The 19,209-nt window shown below is 48.9% G+C and overlaps 1 protein-coding gene across 1 annotated transcript in view; it reads left to right on the forward strand.

The window, feature by feature from the left end:
• LOC144155399 (uncharacterized) overlaps positions 1–19,209 on the forward strand; it is a gene marked incomplete in the record, with an annotated part of 58,434 nt that overhangs the window by 34,191 nt on the left and 5,034 nt on the right. Inside the window, 3 exon segments of the mRNA XM_077686796.1 lie at positions 11,938–12,121; positions 14,418–14,675; positions 14,784–14,954. Of these exon segments, the coding sequence (XP_077542922.1) occupies positions 11,938–12,121; positions 14,418–14,675; positions 14,784–14,954 (613 nt within the window).

Raw genomic sequence — 19,209 nt, forward strand, 5'->3', positions numbered from 1 at the left:
CCATATTCCAATGACCGATCCCGTTATTAGATTCGATTAGTGTAAACTACATAGAATACTTTACTTTATAGGGGTTTTAAAGACGATGAAGCCGTTATATGACCCGCCGCGGTGGCTCAGTGGCAAAGGGGGTGGGGTAGGGGGTGGGGGGTGTGTGGGCGTGGGGATGTGGGTGGGTGGACATGTGTGTTATTACTCGATTGAGTCATGCGGCCAAAAGACAATTCTGAAAGAAGTGTGTGTGTGTGTGTAATATATATATATATATATATATATATATACACATACATATATACACACACAGTCTAGTCCACTTATAACAATATCCAAGTGCCAAGGAAATCTCATCGTTATAACCGATAATTGTTATAAGCGGGTTGCGAAATAAAAAGACGGAACAGAGCTCAAAACAATTTATTCGCATGCCAGCAAGGTGGTACTACTACTAATTTGCGGAAAAGAAGCCACAGTCGGTCACCTTTGCTTGCTGCGTGTGAAGCTAGCACAAAACTTTTCCGAGAGCCTCTATAGGTGCTTCACCTGGCTGAGGCAAATGTCCTTGGCGGAAACAAAGTCCCCGAGGGAGTATGTCACGCATTGGGCCTCCTACGAAGACACTACCTGAGTAGGCTGCGCAACCGCGTCATTAGAGTCGTCACTGTTGCACTTTTGGTGCACAATATCACCGGATTCAATCGTTATATCTGATATCGTGGCACTGCAGCATTGTAATAAGCGGTTTATTTTCCCATAGAAAGAATACAAAAGTTGACGGTGCCATAGCTGTTCATCGTTATATCTGATATATTGTTATAAACGGTATCGTTATAAGTGGACTCGACTGTATGTGTGTATATATATATATATATATATATTATATATATATATATATATATATATATATATATATTTCCCCTATGCCTTCCTTGGCGTCGTAGACTGCCGGCATTTATTTCGGTATATATATATATATATATATATATATATATATATATATATATATATATATATATATATATATATATAATTAAATGTGTATAACTAGTATTAGCAGTGTTACTTAAATTAAAAATATGTGATCAATTGTTGCGATAGCAAATACAGCACGATTTGAAAACAATATTTTGACCCAAAAATAGAGAAAGCACCCGCCGGAGCCTAGACCTCGTGACGGCATTCCAAGTAATAAAAGGTTCCAGTAGATGGCGCTTGAGCAGCGAAACGCGGGGTGCGGCGAACCGGGCACACAGGCATGCAGTGAAAAATCTCACAGCCAGTGAATGCCTTCTAGCCTGGGAAGAGTATCTGCGCTGCAAACGAGCAGTGCAACAGCTGGTCCAATGCAAAATCGCAGAAAACGACCAAAAGCAACTGGAGGAGATCACTGCAGCAGGCCGCAGCAGCACCCGGAAGTTTTGGACCTATGTTTCCTCACTCGACCGCAAATCGCCACTGCCAAAGCTCCGAGATGAAATGACGGGTGACACAGTGCTGGATATACGTCGGCACCTCACATCGCATCTTGAGAGAATCTTTGAACATACACCCAACCAAGGTGACGTCCAGCACAAAGCCAGCCCGGTAGGAGAGCCGCCATGTGAACAGGACTCGTACATGGCTGACTGCCAATGGGAAGTGACACCGCTGGCCCTCAAACGTGCTCTTGCTCGTATTGGGGCTCACACGGCAAGCGGACTCGATGGCATCCCTGCGGAACTGGTCAAGTGTCTGGGGGAAGTGGCGCAAGCACACCTTGCAGCAATCCTCACCGGCATAATCCACGGCGACCCCATCCCAGAGGCATGGCTACTGGGAAAAGTGTCATTAATACCAAAGAAAGGCGGTGACAGCAGCCTTCTCAGGGATCACAGGCCACTCACAGTCACCAGCGTACTGTATAGGCTTTTTGCCCAAGTGCTTAAGGCCTGGATGAGCGCGTGGGCGGATTAAAGTGGTCACCTGACGGAGCTGCAAAATGGATTTAGACGGGGTCGTCGGGTGGAGGACAACCTGTTTGTACTGTCCCAGTGCATAGAAATTGCACGGAAAGAATCCCGCGGCCTGGTGACATGCTTTCTCGACGTCACTAAGGCATATGACAATGTCCCACACAGCCGTATGCTGCAGCACATGAGCGAGCTGGCTATGCCATCCAAATGGATTGACCTTCTGCGGCGCTTATACACCAGCAACAAGGCAGTGGCATGCTTCGGAGAGGTCCACACAGAGCCAGTGGCAATACACCGGGGACTGAAGCAGGGGTGCCCGCTCTCCCCGCTGCTATACATGCTGTATGTAGCGGGGCTAGAGAAAGCCCTTATTGCGTCGGGACTTGGTTTCACGCTGCCCTAATCTGAAGATGGACTCCCGACAATGTGGACACTACCGGGGCTGGTCTTCGCCGATGACCTTGTCCTGCTCGCTGGAAGTGTGGCTGAGCTACAGGGACTTGTTACCGCCTCGGCTGAGCATCTGTCAACACTGGGACTGGCCTTCAACACGCGCAAGTCAGCGGTCCTGTGCTTCTCCGACCCAGAGGACAAAGCTCGCATTGTGCTGCTGCCTGGCGGTGAAGAGGTTCCACCGATGCACAGCTATTGTTACCTTGGCATCACTTTCAACACCACTGGCGACAAGTATGCTACACACGAGGCTTTACTGAAAGAAAAGTCGAGACGCGCCAGCTGTATTCTGCGCAGACGGTGCTTATGGGGGTGCAACCGATACCTGTTGGTCCGTGACCTGTGGAAGTCGGTGCACGTCCCATGTCTCACCTTTGCGAACGCTGTGGTGTGTGTGTCGGCGCCAATACGGGGGTGGCTCGAGCGTGGTCAGCGAGAGGTTAGCCGCCTTGCCTTGGGCTGCCATGGCCGAGTGGCTGTGGAGGCCATACAGGGTGACTTGGGATGGTCAACGTTTGAGGCTCGCGAGGCCACCAGCAAAATTGCATTCGAAGAGCGACTCCGAGTCATGAACGACGAACGCTGGGCGCGGCGATTGTTCCGCTACATGGCATTCAAGTGTGTGCGCACACAGTGGTGCAACCGCCTCTACAACCTCTGTCTAAAATTCGGCTTCACTACCTACCCGATCGAGGTGGGCCCGCCGCACAAGATCACGGAGAAGGTGCGCTCCAGGGTGAAAGAAGAGGAACGCTCTCACTGGCAGACCGCAATGCACCAAAAGTCTACCCTGGAACTGTACCGCAACCACAGGCAAGATATAGGCCGGATGCGTGTCTACGACAACAGCAGCGGCAGCACACTCCTCTCCGAGGCCCGTGCGGGGGCACTGCGCACGCTGCTGTACTGCCGGCACTACGACAGCACACCAGAGGTTCAAGCAGCAAAGTGCAGGGCATGCGGCGACCACGAGGAAAGCATGGAGCACCTGGTGCTACACTGCCACAAGCTGCGCCCACCCGCCAGAGTCAACGCCACTATACAACAGGCCCTAGGGTTCGAGGACGGCGTCGACAGTGCCATGGACGTACACACGACGAAAGAGCGACTGCAACGTTCTGGCAGCGATCGGTTCGGCTGGGTGCGGCTGTGGTGACGGTGCAGTGAATGGTGACAGTGCAGTGGACGTACATACGCATGCAGTGTACCATATGCACAAGACTGCAGGAAAACTGCTACCTCTAGTTTTCTCGCTGGTGGGGACGGTGCAATGACTTTAGGCATTCAGCCGTTTTTTTTCTTTTTATATGTATTTTGTTAACTTTTTCACCTGGCTTGGACATTTCGGTGTCCGCCCGATACAAAGGGTTTCTGGCCCCAACGATCGTCATCATCATCATCGCGGGAAATTTCATTTGACGTGAGCGAACGTCCACCGCGTTTCTCGTGGGGGAAGGAGCGAGATGGAAGGTGGAAGAGCGCGAGGGTGGGCGGGCGAGAAGTGAGACACTTACGTGGCAGGGACATTCGCCTTCACGTACACCTTAAATCAGCCTACTCTCGAACGCGATGGGCCCCAAACGAAACCGACGAAACTCTCGGCACTCGAGAGTGTTGACGCGGAAACGTAGTCTAAGCGGGCAAGCAGATTTTTGTGACCCGCCGCGGTGGCTCAGTGGCTACGGCGTTGCGCTTCTGAGCACGAGGTCGCGGGAACGATTCCCGGCCGCGTCGGCCGCTTTTCTGATGGAAGCGAAAAGCAAAAACGCCCGTGTGTACGAGATTTCGGCGCACTTTAAAGGTCCCCAGGGGGTAAACATTAATCCGAAGCCCTCCACTACGGCGCGCCTCATCGCCTGCGTTGCGTCGGCGCGTTAAACCCTACAATCAATCAGATTTTTGTGTGCCATGTTGGCCACATACGTTTTACCTCTGGTGTCTGAGCAGTCGAAGTCCTTTGTTTTGCCCAGAAAAAAAGCTGTTACAGCGGCCAGAAAAAACAGCGCGAAGGGCGCATTCGACAAACACCGAGGTGTGCGTCTTCATGTTACCTTCTCGTTGCCAGTGTCCGGCTGCACACGTACGCAATTTTGTCCTTTTTTTTTTTCTTGTTAGGCGTGCCGTCTAATGCAAAGTTCAGGAGGCGACGACGTTCAGAAGACGAAGTTCCCTAAAACAGCGGCGAAAAGCGGAACATCATGTTACTAGTCGTTGATATTGGCGATATCGGTGAACACACGCCACAATGCGCCGCCATTTTGACTACTTCTGATTTGGCTACGGCTAGCAGGCGACGGCAGCTGCTGAAGGCCTTAGAAACAGCTCACACTATTTTTAGAACACTATTTCTCAATTTTCTATCACAAAAAAAGCTCTTAACCCTTCCAAGATGTTTCTGTCTGCATCCGAAACTTCTAAAATATAAATGCATTTCTCTTCTTGGCCATTGCCACAATCATGCCTAAAACCTTTAAAGGGACCCTGTAGTACTTACCACTGATTATTCGGAAAGCATTTTAGGTTAAACTATTGTTCCAGAAATCTCCTCCCGCAAAAATTTTAAAACCCGTTAGGAGCACGCGAGATTTAAAATCGCGCATAGTCGTTCCCTCCTAACTTGAACTACAGTGAACTAGAATACTGCACTTGTACTATGCAACGACGGCTGCGCACTCTCACCAGAAAAGGGGGGCGGCTTGCGGTGCTCTCTTCGGTGGCCTTCGATATATCACAGGCCAGGGAGTTTTCTCATTTTCTCTACAGCGTGTAGTAGTCTATATTTTCCGTGTGATGCGGGACCAAACAGGAATCGGTGCCAGGTCGCAAGCGCGCGCTCAAGTGGTTGGCCGTTTTTTGAAGAAATAAATGCTTGTTGTCGAGTGGTCTCGTTGAAAGGGCAGTATTTTTTCTGATGGAAGCGAAAAGCAAAAAACGTCCTTGTGTACGCGATATTTCGGCGCATGTTAAAGATCCCCAGGTGGTCAAAATTAATCCGATACCCTCCACTACTGCGCGCCTCATCGCCTGCGTTGCGTCGGCGCGTTAATTAAACCCTACAATCAATCAATCAAGTGCAGTATTGAGTTCGTCACACCAACTCCGCGTGCACTCGGAAGACACATACGCAAAACGCCAAATGTGTACGAACAGGTTCAGGCTTAGAAAAGGGTGGTGCACAGCGCCGACGACGGAGTATAGTCACCGGAAATGCGAGAAATAAACCGTGAAATTGACCCGCAACAGCCAATAACAAAGCCACCGCTGTAATGACGTAAATAAAGCGACGCATAATAAGCGAGATTAGAGAGATCGGTTGGTTTTCCCACATTTTCACAGAATTGGCGAGTTTACCGCTTCACGTGCACGTCCAATATTTGGCTCAAGTATTCCTGATATCGCATCGCGCAGGTTCTTTGCATTGCTAAAAACGTGCTGCAAGGTCCCTTTAATGTCTTTGCGTATTAGCGTGTACCACGGCACGCCCAAGTAATTTAATTCGTTTTTTTAATGTCATAACAATAATGATTAAACAATAATGACGTTTAGTTATTTATGGCCCGGGTATGAGTATGGCACGGGTATAAACTAATAACGGCGTTATAGCAAATGGTAGTAGATTTTTGTGTGTAGCAGCGAATTATGGAGAGAGAGAGAGAAAGCTCTTTATTAAAGAAGAAAGCCGAGAGGTTTGCCAGAATCTCTACACTGACCTGCTACTCGGCGGGTGAATGGGAAGGGGATGGTAGAAAATGCCCTGTAGCTAACAGGTCGGAAGAACGATGAGAAAAGAAGTAAGAAAAAAAGCACACATCATGGAGTTTGTGGGAACAGTTCGATGAACGTCACAATCTGCGTAGTATGTCAAATCAGTTCAGGGACACCGATCTTGTCTAGGTATTCAAATAACGCCACTAGTGCTTTGCGTTGAGCCGAAGGGGAGGGCCATGGACCGAGGAGTACTTTTAAGCTGATCGGTTCTGGGCGTAGGTGCTTGATCTCCTGCTCCAAACGGCATTAAAACTTGGGCCTTAAGCACTTAATGGCATTTTTCATGTAAGTGTGGAACTGGTATAAACAGATATGCGGCCATTTTTTTTTCTTAGTGCTGAAAAGTCGTAATCTGATTGGTTGATTGTAGGGTTTAACGCACCGACGCAACGCAGGCGATGAGGTACGCCGTAGTGGAAGGCTCTGCGGGATTAATTTTGACCACCTGGGGACCTTTAACGTCCGCCCAAATCTCGCACACACGGACGTTTTTGCTTTTCGCCTCCATCAGAAAAGCGGCCTCTGTGGCCGGGAATCGAACCCGCGTGCTTGGGCTCAGCAGCACAACGCCTTAGCCACTGAGTCACCGCGGCGGGTGCGTCGTAATGTCGTCATGTTAATCGCCGATTTGTTTGCATATAAATGAATTAAATAAATCGTCTGATTTTGGTTCAGCATTGAATGCACGCCCTATTTACGTACGATTGGTGAAAATGTACTTATTTACGAGGTGTGGAACAAAAGTGATGAGTCTGGAAACACTGCGCCAAACAAAGATCCTGCATACCGCTTAATATGGCACTTAACTACACTACTGGCTTTGACTGGGCGTGTATTTGAAGTTTCTACAGTTCCTAGCGGGCGATAGCGAGATTGTGAAGCCAAATTGTGCTTGTGCTGTGTTTTGCAGAACCGGGTACAACGGAATTAGGAGCATTGGTGTTTCTCTTAGTTTTGACTAAAGCTCACTAATCTGGTAAAATATATTACTTTTTAGGAATTAGTAACCCCATGAAGAACATTTCTTGCGCAGGACCTAGGTGAGACGTTTTTTCGAGTGTCGAGGAGGTGTGCACGCCGAGCATTGTATGGGGAGCCACACAAAAAGGCGGCGAACAGTAAGAACGCAGTGGCCTACAGACCATTGCGGAGGAATAAGTTGTTGGGCAAGTTGGTACTCGGCTCAACAAGACATACCAGCGTAAAAGGCTGACGGAGGCACCAAGTCGAAGGGCTTCCACCCGGCAGCAAGGGCTTTTTTGGAAAGGAGCTGATCTTGAAGTATACGTCCCTTGCCGGATGATAGTCAGTGCTTGTGCTATGTATCTTCGTAACTCTCCGTGAAGGTTTCGCGCTGTTACGTCTTGTTTATATAGTCCATTGGTGTACAGGCGACCAGCATCGAGCTAAATTTATATCTGTTTAACGTCCATTCAGTATATAAACACTAGTTCTTGGGCATTAGAGAAGTGTGCGCCAAACAATGCGCACAAGTAGCTGCCGCACGACCACAAAGCCTCATGCCATGGGGAAGTTTTCCCTAATGTTTTGGCAGGGAGAGACATTATCGTGGTTTTACAAGGCCCCTACAAAGAAGTCTATTGCTGCGAAACAGCATATGTCTAACCACCGCAGTTTTCATTCCGGTGAAGCTGCTTTACTCGATGCCGCTCTGGGTCTCCTCCTCGCCACCGCCGACCCCCCTCTCTCGCAAATTATTCTCCTTGCCACCACCGGTGCCTCTTTCAAAAGTTTCGCAATCGGCTGACAACGGTGGTAGCGCCGTTATTAGATGACGGTGGAGTATCAACAGAAGCGCGAATGGGCGTAAAAATGACCGAGAGGCACCACCGCCGTTGCCCCCTCAATTTCCGCCTCGCCTCTGCGAATCCCTCCCGGTTTAAGAGCCACTTGCCTGTTAGAACGCCGGCGGGGTCCATAATTCTTCAGCTTGAACAGCTTACCGAGAGACATTTTCACCCGTGTATTATTCTCCCATTACCGGTTGCCGGGTTATGCGTGCACGGTTGGTGGTGGTGGTGGTTCGATGTTCAAGGAAAGGGGAAAATTACTCCCACCTCCCCTCGCGGGAACCCCTGTGTAGATACGACGCATAGGGGGTTGCGTTGTTGTTTCCGTTAGGTTGATTCTCCCATCGCGTGAAACGTGCCGTGAACCCCCTGCCGCGGCTATGACGCAACACAATCCAATCCAATCCAATCCAGGCCAATCCAATCCAGGCCAATCCAGGCCAGGCTAGGCCAAGCCAGGCCAATCCAATCGAATCCAATCCAATGACCCTCGCGGAGAGAGAAGAGGGGGTGAGCGGCGGAGAGCGCAGCTCGCGCGGCGAGGAGAATGGGGGAGGGGTGTGGACGGACAACAACAACGCCGTATGGACGGACAAGGCGAGCGAATGAGATGCAGTCGCATCTAAAAAAGAAACATCCCCCTCGCGAGGGGCACGATCAAATGCAGAGCATTTCTGCGGGGGGGGGGGGGGGGGGGCGCCTGCAAGTCGTATGGATTACGTATTGGTGGTTGTTGTTGTAATTGTTGTCTTCCAGCGTAGACATTGTCGATGAAGTCGATGGTGAAACGTGCCGTGAACCCCCTGCCGCGGCTATGACGCAACGTGGAGCGGCTATGACGCAAGGTGGCGCGGCTATGACGCAACACAATCCACTTTAATCCAATCCAATCCAAATCCAAGCCAATCCAAGCCAATCCAATCGAATCCAATCCAATGCCCCTCGCGAGAGAGTGTTATAGCGCCGAAATCGCCACCACGCAAACGCGTGATGCTGACGTCACGATCACGCCACAGATGTTAGCGACCGCAGCGCGCGCGAACGACATATGTGGTTTAAGCGCGAACCGACCGCGGCGAGAGAGCGCGATGCAAGCGCCCCACCTGTTCTTGCGCGCGAACCCTAACGCGGCGAGAGAGGGTGTTGCGCACGTCCCCACCTGTTGTGCGCCCGAACCGAACGCGGCGAGAGAGGGCGTTGCGAGCGGAGAGAAGGCGAGGAGGACGCGGGGGAGAGGGCGCACCTCTGGCCGGCGGTTGAATGAGTCAAGGATATAAGGCACGTTCGTAACCTTCCGTTCTGTGTCGGCTTTGTGGCTCAGTTGGTAGAGTACCGTGCACCTTGCGTTCCGCCCGCAGAGTCGTAGGATCGAAACCTGGCGCCGGCAAGTATTTATATAGTGTAGGGGGAGCGATGCGGACGCGGACTACGGACGCCAACGCGGGTGACATCGTGAGTTACTAAAATGCTCTGCATTTAAAACATGGACTGGGGATATTTTTGAACGTATCATGGGGTTCACCTACATTCAGCCTAGTCCGGGGGTGTCAATTTAGTGGGGTAGAATAGGATAGGGGAGAGAAAAGTGAAGACAAGCACAGAAAGGATAGATAGAAGAGAATGAAGGCTTGTCACCTTAGTTGGGGCCGCCGCGCACAAACACGCATCAGAGGGCACAGTCTGGCGCTGTGCCGCGCCCGGGAGATAGTAGTCGACAGGAGCGGTGAAGCGTAGAGGCGGGGCTGCAGTGCGAAGTGCTGTCCACGGTGGTCCCGAACCTTGCCAGGGAGTTTGCTGGGTGAAGATTCGAGCAAATGTGCGGGTACTGGCGAGCGGTAGTGAATTCTCGGCGGCCCAGCGCAGAAGAGCGCCCATCGCCTAATCAAACACCCAAGGCCGCGACGCGTGGCCGGTAAAATCACGAACCGATGCGGCCGCGGACGAACGAACGAGAAATCACGTCCGCACGCCATGGCAGCAGACTGTAAGATGCCTACGACAGGGGAGGGAAACGGATAGCCAAATGTTTGTCCGCTATAGAATAGAGCTCGAGGCCTTCCAGGTATTAGCGCGCAATGGGACTCGCGCATCTCGTTCGCTCGGAAGAAGAGTGAAAAATGAAGAAGCGTACTGAACCGAACTGAAGTGCGAAGGGTACCGAAAACAACAGAAAAACGCTGCAGTTGCCGTTGGCGCCTCAAGTTCCGGCTCATTGAGTAGCTGCGAATGCCTCACGTCTGAACCGCAACTTCCCCGCTTGGACCGCCGACGTGAGCCAATTTGCTCCTTCAGCGTCAAGGGCTTTCAGAGTGGCATTTTCGACGGCGTCTCCCACTCTAAGCAGGCGCACATAACCGGTTGCTGGTTTATGCGTGCACTGGTTGCGAGTGGAGGGAGGGGTTGCTTGCACGCGCAGTTATTGGTTCCGTATCCTCACTGAGCACATGTGCATTGTGCTAGCGGGAGGTTTAAACATCGACGTCACACTACCCAATGCGATTTTACCAGTCAATGGTCGAGCTGATCGGAGACAATAAGATGCCTACGACGCGGGAGGGGAACAGACAACTTCCCGTTTGCTCGCTAGAATAAAGCACGGGTCCTTTCAAGTGTCATTCAGCTAATTAGCTAGGAAGTATGCTCAATTGCAAATTACAAACTAATGTGTTTTGTTTCCTGCACTCCGTGGACTGCGTTCAGCTTCGCAGGTCATCCTTCTTCACAGAACGGAAGGGCACTAATTTTCTCCGCCACTTATCGCCCCCTGCTCAACCATAGTTATAAGATTGCATTATGGTTCTTAGGATTATATTTAGAAGAACGTAACCAACGAGCCAAAAAGGCGTTCGAGTAGAAACCCTCCGGGACTTTTCGCAACACAAAAAGCAGCGTTTTCATTTGTGCATACAATCACAAAGGAACCACTTTTAAAGAGTTAACCTCGGCAAATTTGGTTTAACCACTCGAAATTTATGGCTGCAGTTCTATGCATGTATTGTGTTCGAGACCCAAAACTCTTAGGTATGAGCGCTAGCAAAGGTCGATAGAAATAAAATTTGCTCATACCCTTCGCCTAAATTACGTTACTTCGATGCCGTGCGCTGGAGTGTTTTGTTGGGCATGCACTTTCACGGAGTACTTGGACAGGCTTGTAATTTTTTGAAGTCGAGATGTCGTGGTTTTAGTGTTTTAGAGAAAAGGACAGACATTACTAACTTTGCTTTATATTGCTTCAAATGTTCGGCTGGTTCTCGTAGTTAGTTGGCAATGTTGTTTGATTATATACGTACTTTTCATGGACATTGTTGCGGCGGTAGTGTTTTTTTTCCAATGTACGGCCCCCGCGAGTTGAAATCGGCTTGAAAAAACTACTGGAGGCACTTCAACCTGTTTACGGGCATTGAATGCGAAATCGTAGCAATGGTGATTAAGTGAATTACCCGTGAGCCTTTGACGGCAGCTGTCGTTCTCTCTGGCTATTCCTCCTGAGTGCACGTGTGGGAATCGTGAGTGGATATGTTGTCGTCGTAACGGGCGCCTATCACACCTGGTGTCGCGATATGGAGGCGTGAGGGGGAGGCAATTCCCGTCGGGAGAGCCGGAAGATTTGCGTAACGGTTAACGTCTAAAGGCGTGAACTCGCCAGCAGTGTCCCCTGGGTAGTTCAGTATACGTGAGCTCTCCCGCATCTACGCGCTGGCGCGTTCTTTACCGGAATGCCGGCGTGGCCAGGGATTCACACCAGGGCGCCGTCTCTACTCACGGAGTGGTGGTGGAGAAACGGGTCAGAGGGAGACCGCGCGTTGGGTGAGGGTGAATGTGCAGGCGGTGTCGATGGTATACGAAAGAAGTGGCTTGTGATTTCACTCTCGGACAAGAGTTGAGATGCTTGCATTCAGTTTGCGGGGGCTGTGAAACTGTACTGGCGTAACCAAGCGGTCGTTTATTTTCGGTAGGTGTGCTGCAAATTGAGCATTCCCGAGACGCCGTCAGCGATCCAGGTTCGGTACGCCGGATACAAGGGCATGCTGTGCGTCAACCCCGTGCTGCAGGGGAAGCAGTTGGTTTTGCGCATGAGCATGCGCAAGTTCAACTGCATCAACTCGGACAACATCGAAGTCATAAAAATTTCGGCGCCACGTAAGTGCAAATGGGGCAGACGTTTGTCGCTCTATGTCACGTGAAGGTCTGCGAGCATTTCAGCGCAAATGTGATGGATGGAATGTCCATTTTCATGTCAATTCCATGACTGTGCAGGTATCGGTGTTGTAACTAAGCCCTTAAAATATCCCCGAAATGGTCGCATGGGCGGAGCAATCGCAGGTATTCCGGAAGGAAACATTCCTGAGTATTCGTCGAACTCGCTCCCTGGCGTTTAGATCCATGGCTGAACGGTCTTGTTCGAGTTAACGTAGTACTATGGCTTTTCTGCCTATCAGATCTAGATGTCGCTTTAATGGGACTCAGTTGGGCCCGTACGACTTCGTTGGTTTTGCACCAAACGTAAGTTTCCAGTAACTGGAGTATCCAGGGGCCCAAGTTAACAAAATGCTTGTATAAAAACAAACAAATAAAGCAAGATAAAAAAATGTTCAATATGAAGGGACATACCCTTCTTGTCCCTAACCACCGCATACGCCCTGGTTATGTACAAAATTTAAATTCACTCCTGATAGCCGTAACCTGACGTTGTGATTGACAACCGCTGCTTCCAATGAGGCAAATTTGGAGAGTAATGACTACTGACATACCATCCGACTAAATAAAAAGTTGCGCAGGACATCAACGTCTAGGACTTAAAATTTAAAACGCGACAGCATTACTTCGTCGTCGAGGGAGAGCAAGACTAGCGGGCATGGTTTTACTCTACAGAGGTCGCCCAGAGCCCAATTTTTTTATAAAATGTATTTGCAGTGCACGCCAGGCTCCGATAAATGAATGGTTATCAGCCAGTGCCTGACCCGCCCTGCCAACGTTTTGCGGGGTCCGCACATAAGCGTTCCTTTCTGCCGAGAACAATACGCGGAAAGGGTGCTTTGGTGTCTCCTTTCTTTTTTGTCATTAAATGGACTCTGCAACACTCCCGATGAACGCTTTCAGTCTTTCCGTCACGTCTGGAAGTATTGAGAAAGCTATAGTTGTCGCCATCACGGAGCGGCACTGGATGGTTTGCTATAGACGCAGCAGGTTCGCCTTCCGTTTCTGCTTTGCTTTTGTGGCTTTCTTGCGTTTTGCTGCAACTGCAGCGTTTATTGCTGCAACTGCAGCAAAGACGACCAATAGCCCCTACACCGCTGTAATGACGTAGTTCCTGTGGTCGATGAATACCTAGACCGGAAAAGAGAAATCTTTTGAGTAAGGTTCTAAGTTATCTGATAAGAGTAAAGAAGCAGTTCTTGGCTCAGGTACTTCGCGACCCCTATTCTAAGTAGTGGATGTGATGGTTGACTACCTTCTGCAAGCATTTAGGATTTCGAAAAAGGCGGAAAAAAGTGTTGCAGGGTCCCTTTAATGCGAGAGAAACAGACCAGGAACGTCAGCAGAAAACTTTTTGTCAACCTACGGACCCAGCGGCGATAGAACAGAAAACGTCAGAGTACGTGGGGAGAGGGGGACGGCGAGCCGAGACCCTAGAAGTGCGTGGAGCGGGGGACGTCAAGCTGATCCTAGAGCCAGCTGAGCCTTTGGCTGCGGTGGCGCTGTGCATGCGTGCTCGCACCAGTTCCTCCGCTTGCCGCGTCCTCGTGCTTCCTCTCGACCTTCACCGCTTGCACGGGGTAGGCAGCAAAATAGAATTGAATTGGACTGACGGTGACAAAATGCCGGTGCTGGTGGTCAACAAAAGGAGCGACGAGCGGCCAATGCCACGCTAAAGCGAGCAAAGCACAAAACACTGCTGACGTTGTGTGCCATGCGCATGCGAGAAACGCCGTGCTGAATTCTAACGCTAGGGCTAGGCGTGTGCACCGGGCCGAGCCACAAGTTCGCGAGAGAACGGGATGAGATGCTCAAGCATTTTGAAACGATGTTAAATGAAATCTCGATTTTTCCGATGATCATGCATTATCAAAAGTTCCACGATCAATGGATCCGACAAGAATTTTTTTTGCAAAGCACATGAATAGCTTGGTTGGGCCTTTCCCAATACATTCATTTCCTTGGTATCTGAGCTTTCATGACACGTTTTCGTCGGTAAGGATCTGCAACAGACGCATCTATCCGTACACGGACGGTGCTGCTTACAAGCGAACGTACCGCTGGGTACGTTCGCTTGCGCACCCTGTTTCCTGCCGATGCCCGCTAAGTGAGGCTCCCGCTTACTTCCAGCCGATGGGAGGTGCTTGCGTGCATGAAATGTGCGTGTTCTCGGAAACTGGCGCCGCGGGTGAGAGCACCCCACCCCTGCCGTAGAATTCGACCCCTTCGTCTCCCGCAGGACCGGTGTTCCTGAACCGGCAGCTCATCACGCTCCTGGAGCAGCTGGGCGTCCCCAGCCGGGTGTTCTTCTGCCTGCAGCAGCACATGGTCATGCTGCTCACCAACGCGCTGGTGTGCGACGCGACGGCGCTGCAGGTCCTCGAGACGTACGTCTGCTCCGCGCTGCCCTTCGGCAAGCTGCTGCGCAAGGGCTTCTCGCTCACCCGGGACCCCTTCATTCGCTCCATGCTCTTCGCCGTCTACCGGACGTCCATGGGTACGTCAGGTCGCGGCCTCTCTCTGCCACGTGGAGAGAGGGCCTGCTCCTCTTTTCTCAAACTCGTGACACGACTGCTATAGCGTCTCTCTTCTTGCCGCTCTCCAGAGTCTCTGCTGTCCAAGTCGCGCATTGCTGTCCCCCAAAACTTGGGGCGCAACATGTTCGGGGTTCTGGACGATACAAAGACGCTTAAGTACGGCGAGGTCTTCGTGCAGTTCACTCTCCTGGGATCCCCTGGCGGCCGCGAGGACTGCCCAGCGACCACTGTTGTCACAGGTACTGTCCGGCTTCAGTGCAGCAACATAATGGGATGGCGTGTCTGAAATGCGCCGGTGCAGTTGTGCTGCGGACTGAATGCGCCATGTATTGGGTATGCGCCCTACCGCTGTGTCCAGATAACTGAGACATAAAAGGCGAAGGAGCGTAGTGTTTTCAAGCAGCTTTGAGGAGCTTAGAGCTGAAGAGAAAGACGCCGCTCGGACCCTTCAAGTACCAGTGTAGTAAGAACTGTTCGATGAAGAGGACCACTGCTCACGATGGGAAAGAGGAATGGAGGGGGATAGAAAATACAGCTAAAGTACATGGCGTTTTTAAAGTTCATGAAATGAGGAATGAATAGGTCAGTTCTTGGCATCTCCAGTGGCGCTGGCAAGAGCGCTCGATAGTGGGAGTTTTCGACTAGTTATTCGGCAACGGTATATCCCGTTCATAGGTCCCCCTTAAAAAAACTCGCGCAACACCGGTTTTGAAGTGTGAGAAAATACTATAGACTGCCATAGATTTAAGGCTTCAGCTACGCTACAAAGGTGTCCCATGGTTATATGCGGCAGTGGTCCAGAGGTAATGCTGCAGCTGATGTCGCATTCCCAACTATTCGAATTCCAATAAGGATTGGGGAAATACGTAACGCAGCAAGTGTATTTTGTTAACATGGCAAGTGCTGCTTCCCAGTTTTCGTCTGGGCTTTCTACAGCCTTCGCAGCGCAAGTATTCCAGCCCGATTTAGACATGCACCAACTGGCCCAAAAAGTCATCTACCCAAGTTATCTTGGCCAAAAAGTTATCTGCCCCCCCCCCCCCCCGAAAAAATGATCTGCCCAATAGGTAATTGTTCCTCATTCTGTAAGTCTTGCCTCTGGATATAACTTCTGAAATACCTTATATGCTGTACCGTGTTAAGATGCCTGTATCTGCAGCTGGGCCAATTCCTACACTGCAGGTTTGCAGTACTGCAGCACTGCGTTTCTTACCGGAATACACGGAAGAAGTTTCCTGAATGTTTCCCATCTGTGCAGTCCGCCGAACTAGCTAGAGGCTGCGGAATCCATGAAGTCTTTGCAAGTAGCCGCGAAACTCGTCGAGCGCACGGTCAGCCAGCTGTTCTGCATTAACAAATGGGTTTAACTGGTGTAACGCCAATTATAGTCGAAATTATAGCGCCGTGGAAAAGGCGATATTGCGTTCCTTCATAGGTGCAATGCGCGCGCACTTCAGGTGGGATGCAAAACGTTAATTAAACGTGTCCATATGCCGCGCGTCACCTCTAAATCGACCTAAAAATACCAAACCACGTTTTTTTTTTACGAAAAGAATGTGCAGAATTGAGCTGAGAGAACATTTTACAATACAAAAATCACGAATCTTGGAAAAATACCGTCATTGCTGGGGCTCGTTTCTTCCAAAACCCGTGATTGTAGGCTACTGAAGCAGAACAGCGGCGCTGTTTTACCACTTCCATTTCGTTTCATTTATTTTACCCTCAGGGTACGGATACATTATAGAGGGGAGGGGTTACAACAATAACAAATTGATGTCAGGTGCACTGTTCGTAACTAAACACAGTCTCACAAAGGAGTAAAGAAAATACAATCCAGGTGCACAGTGGTGAATTCATTCGGCAATATTTGAAGCATATATAAAATAAATATGGTCGTAATCAATAACATAACCATCATGCAAAGCACTCTAAGGTATAGAATTTGGGCACTGAGTGGGAATTTATTCAGATTTATTTAAAGCATCCTTAAAAAAGATCAGGGTTTTTAATACTTGTTAGTGAGCTCGGTAGATTGTTCCAATTCTTGTACGTTTTCGGAAAGAATGATGCGGAATGTGTGACAGTACTATTTGAATGAGGTACATCGACTTTATGTGAGTGATCTCGGCGAGCTGACACGTAAGGCGCAGGACGAATCCATGAATTGTGCAACGTGAAGTTATGGTGGTAAATTTTATGAAAGAGGCAAATTCGTGAGTGTTTTCGGTGAGTCGCGAGGTTCGGAAGGCCTAAAGTGTTTTTCATTTGGGTAACGCTGGCTGTTCTGTGATAATTAGATAAAATAAAATCGGCTGCGCGATTTTGTACCATCTCGACTGAATCTATTAATGTCATGTGAGCCGGATCCCAAATAGAAGCATACTCTAATTTAGGGCGAACGTAGGTAGTGTATAAAAGTAACTTTAACGACAAAGGTGCGAGAGAAAAATTTCTACGGAGGTAGCCTAGAGTTTGGTTAGCCTTGGATGTTATGCTCTCTATATTTAGGTTCCAGGAAAGGTTGTTAGAAATAATAATGCCAAGATACTTGTAAGAGAGCGTGTTCTGTAAAGGGGAATCATTAAGAGTGTAAGCGGGTGGTGTCTGGTTATTACAGGAAATTCGCATTGACCTGCATTTTGGGACATTTAACTGCATCTGCCACGTTTGACACCATGCGGAGAGATTATCCAAGTCAGTTTGAAGCTGCATAACGTCAGTGTCGTTCGTTATTTTCCGATAAATTACGCAGTCGTCTGCAAATAAACATATTTCAGATGTGATATTAGTTGGTAAATCATTTATATATATTAGAATTAAGAGATGTCTTAAAACTGATCCTTGCGGAACACCGGAACTAACGGGAGATGTAGGAGAGTTAGTCATTAGCGCAGACAAATTGAACACGTGCGGTGAAAAAAACGTTTAACCAGTCCAGTATTAACGGATCTATGTTAAGAACACTCATTTTATGTAGAAGTAGGGAATGGTCCTCTCTGTCAAACGCTTTAGCAAAATCAAGGAATATGCAATCAGTTACACAGCCAGTATCTAGGTTATTGTGCAGATTGCTAGTAATTGAAAAAAGTTGTGTTTCACAGGAGAAGAATTTTCTGAACCCGTGCTGCGCGGGAGTGAAAAAACTATTATCTTCTAGAAATTTTGTGAGGTGTGTGAAAATAATATGCTCCATAATTTTGCAGCACACAGAAGTGAGGGATATTGACCTGTAATTAGAGGGTGTTTGAGAGTCTCCTGATTTAAATAGTGGTGTTACTTTGTTGTCCAATCTCGTGGCAATGCGTGGAGATGGTAAGATTGCGAAAATATGCATTCTAGTATCAACGAACAATATTCACGAGCGTTCTTTAGAATTTTTGGATTGATTTCGTCCACACCGCAAGAAGATTTTGGTTTCAATTTTTTTATGATGGCTGAAATCCCAGTTGCGTTGAAAAAAGTAATTCTTTGACCGAAGCTCAGGAAACTCAGGTAGGGTTCGTGAAGATGAAAATGCCGTGACAAACGTTTCGTTTAACACCGACGCGCACAGACGGCTGGGCACGGGGTCACCTTTAGAGTAGTTAATGCAATTGTGCTCGTATTCTGTGTCCTAACAATATTCCAAAATTGCTTTGGGTTACTTTTTAGTAATGTAGGCCGTGGCGTTAAAAAACGTGAACTTAGTGGATTTGAGGGCGGACGAATATCTCGAGTTCGCGGTTTTATATTTTGACCAGTGTGTAGGATCGAGGGATCGTTTTGCTTTTTTAAAGAGTCTTTTCTTTCTGTTAGCAAGTCGTTTGAGATAGCAGTTATACCATAGGGCGTTGCATTTAAAGAAAACTCGACGTAAAGGAATAATTTTGTTCACAAGATCCAGTAGCTTATTTTTGAACAGCAGCCAGTTATCCTCACCGTTCTTTCAAGGTAATGAGGCAGAAAAGTTTCAATAAACAATAAAAGTTCGTTATTGATTGCTTTATAATTACCTTTACTGTAGTCCCTAATTTTTTTAAAAACGTTTGCGCAACGATGTTTTCGGTATGGTCAGCTCAAACTGTAATACGTCATGATCGCTAAGACCGGGCAAGTGAAAAATTCTTGACATAGTATCTGGTGATGACGTAAGAACTAAATCTAAAATAGATGACGATTGCTGTGTGACCCGCGTCGGCGAAGTTACAACTTGTGACAAACCAAAGTCGGAACAAAGTGAAATGAAATGACTAGATTCAGTGGGTGAGGAGCCAGTAAGCGAAGATACGTGCAACCAGTCTATGCTAGGAAAATTGAAATCCCCTAAAAGAATACTTGCTCCAGGATACCGTACAGTTACCTGATTCAAACAATCATGCAGCTGGTCACAAAAAGATGCTGGGCTTGATGGTGATCCATAACACACGCCAACACGCCAACACTTGCATAAAGAGTAGCAGTGTTCCTAGCGAACAGTAGATATCGCTGGTTGCTCACAGGAAATTTCTGGCTGCT

Source organism: Haemaphysalis longicornis, unplaced genomic scaffold (assembly GCF_048455015.1).
Source record: "Haemaphysalis longicornis isolate Haplotype H1 unplaced genomic scaffold, Haemaphysalis longicornis Haplotype H1 scaffold_1, whole genome shotgun sequence".
Taxonomy (NCBI): domain Eukaryota; kingdom Metazoa; phylum Arthropoda; class Arachnida; order Ixodida; family Ixodidae; genus Haemaphysalis; species Haemaphysalis longicornis.